This window comes from Aplysia californica, unplaced genomic scaffold, assembly GCF_000002075.1.
Source record: "Aplysia californica isolate F4 #8 unplaced genomic scaffold, AplCal3.0 scaffold00750, whole genome shotgun sequence".
Taxonomy (NCBI): Eukaryota; Metazoa; Mollusca; class Gastropoda; order Aplysiida; family Aplysiidae; genus Aplysia; species Aplysia californica.
Window position 1 is genome coordinate 40,893 of NW_004798020.1, and position 1,976 is coordinate 42,868.

The 1,976-nt window shown below is 42.6% G+C and overlaps 1 protein-coding gene across 1 annotated transcript in view; it reads left to right on the top strand.

Moving 5' to 3' along the window:
* Positions 1–682: 682 nt before the first annotated feature.
* Positions 683–1,976, top strand: part of LOC101863218 — a gene marked incomplete at its 5' end in the record, with an annotated part of 10,499 nt that continues 9,205 nt past the window's right edge. The window contains 2 exon segments of the mRNA XM_005109144.3: positions 683–829; positions 1,726–1,869. Of these exon segments, the coding sequence (XP_005109201.2) occupies positions 683–829; positions 1,726–1,869 (291 nt within the window).

Below are 1,976 nucleotides of genomic sequence, written 5' to 3' on the forward strand. Positions count from 1 at the left end.
TATATATATATTTCCCTCATGTCCTATCTAAATTAAATAGATTGAAGACATCTGATTAGTATTCAGTCCATAGACTTATAATATCCTAGATCGTGCACTCTGACGTAATTCCGGTTCACCACGGAGCGCACCTATGGAGAGTTCAGTGTAGTTTCCTTCATTTTGGGCGCCAGTGGCAGTTCATGGTTTATATCAGGATATTTTAATTGAAATCTGTGTTTGGTTGTCCGTTTATTTTTTTATTTGTTTGCTTTGTTTTTTTGTTTTTAAAAAGTTTTTTATTTGTCCCGTGTCCTGATTTTGGTGCCCATATTTATTGGTTAGGTAAAAATGTATTGACATGGTGCAAAATTTATTTGTGCATCGACACAATCATGGTCATTTAGTGCTGGGAAAACGTAAGACAGACAGTCAGAAACAACAGAGGGAGAGTAAAGAAGTAGGACCTACGCTCCAACCACTCACACACACGCACAGATAGAAACAACAGAAGAAAAGTTTTAAAAAAGTAGGCGCCCTCCGACCACCAACACAGACCCAAAAACCCCAGAGAGAAAGCAAAGAAGTAGGACCTACCAGTGGCGCGCTCCAACCACTTGCATAATCCAAGTCTAAGGTACAGTCAAGGAAAAGACCGAACATCTCAACCCTTTCTTCATAATTCAATTTTCTCTCTCCCCAGACGAGTTTGAGCAGGAGACAGTATGTGAAGGGGAAGAACTGGAGATCTGGTGCGAAAAAGGGGACAGAATCGCGGTCTACTCGGCCATGTTTGGTCGCACGCCCAACGGCTCGGACCTCTGCCCTCCCCACAAGCAGGGATATATAGGTACGTTTATCCGTCAGTAACTGTCTATATCTTTGTGATCTAAACTTGTCCAAACACAGAAGTACATAGCTATGCTATTTGTCAGCAACTGTCAATATCTTTGTGACCTAAACTCAGACAAAAACTGGAGTACATTGCTATGTTATCCGTCAGTAACTGTCAATATATTTATGATCCAAACTAGTATAAAAACATGGTTATATAGATACGTTAAGGGTCCGTAACTATCAGTATTTGTGACCTAAACTCGTACTAAAACAGAGGTACATAGATACTTTATCAACCCTGTAAATTTATTTAAAAACTGAGACCTCCGCGTTCAACGTCTATCTGTGATGGGACTTTGTCAAGTTGGAGGATTGTATTGAAGACTCCCCCAAACAATCTAAGTTCAAAATCTCCCCGTCAGCGAATCGAACCAGAACTATCGACACCACAGTCCAGCATACATCAACTGAGCTCACAGCACATCATAGACTTATATGGCTTGTGTGTGTTCCTTCCTCTTCTTCTGTTCTTCATCTCGATAGCATCGCACTTGAAGTCCGGTATCTGTCATTAAATTAAATTGGGCTGTCCTGCTCAGTTCATCTGTCGGCCCGTATAGCTTCTCTTGTAGTGTCAGAGGGGTTAGCCACGTTTCCTGTCTCAGGGCCCTGTGTCTCTTTGTTTTTTCTCTACCTCTGTGGACGGTTGGCGGATGCTCTGGTGTGGTTTGCTTCTTCTTTCCGAATCCTAACAAACACCTATCGTCCTTATAATCTCGCCTCCTTTTTTGTGTTTGTTACTCTCGTGTAACACCTCTAATCTTCAGCCCTTATATGACCTTATTTTGTTGCAAGTACCGGAAAACACTTACTAAAACTAAATTAATCTCTATCTCTCTTTTTTTTCAGATTGCCAGTCGGCTGACACGGTGTCTGAGGTTCGGACCCGTTGCCACGGCAGAAAGAGCTGTGCTTTGCTTGCCAACGAGAGCATATTCGGTGACCCATGCGCCGCGGGCATCAACAAATACCTGTCGGTGTCTTATGCTTGTGGTGAGTCTGTCTGTTTTTTGTTGGTATACTTGGGGTAGCTGTACCTTTGGGGATCCTGTGTTGCTGTCTACTTCGTCACACACACACACACACACACACACACACAC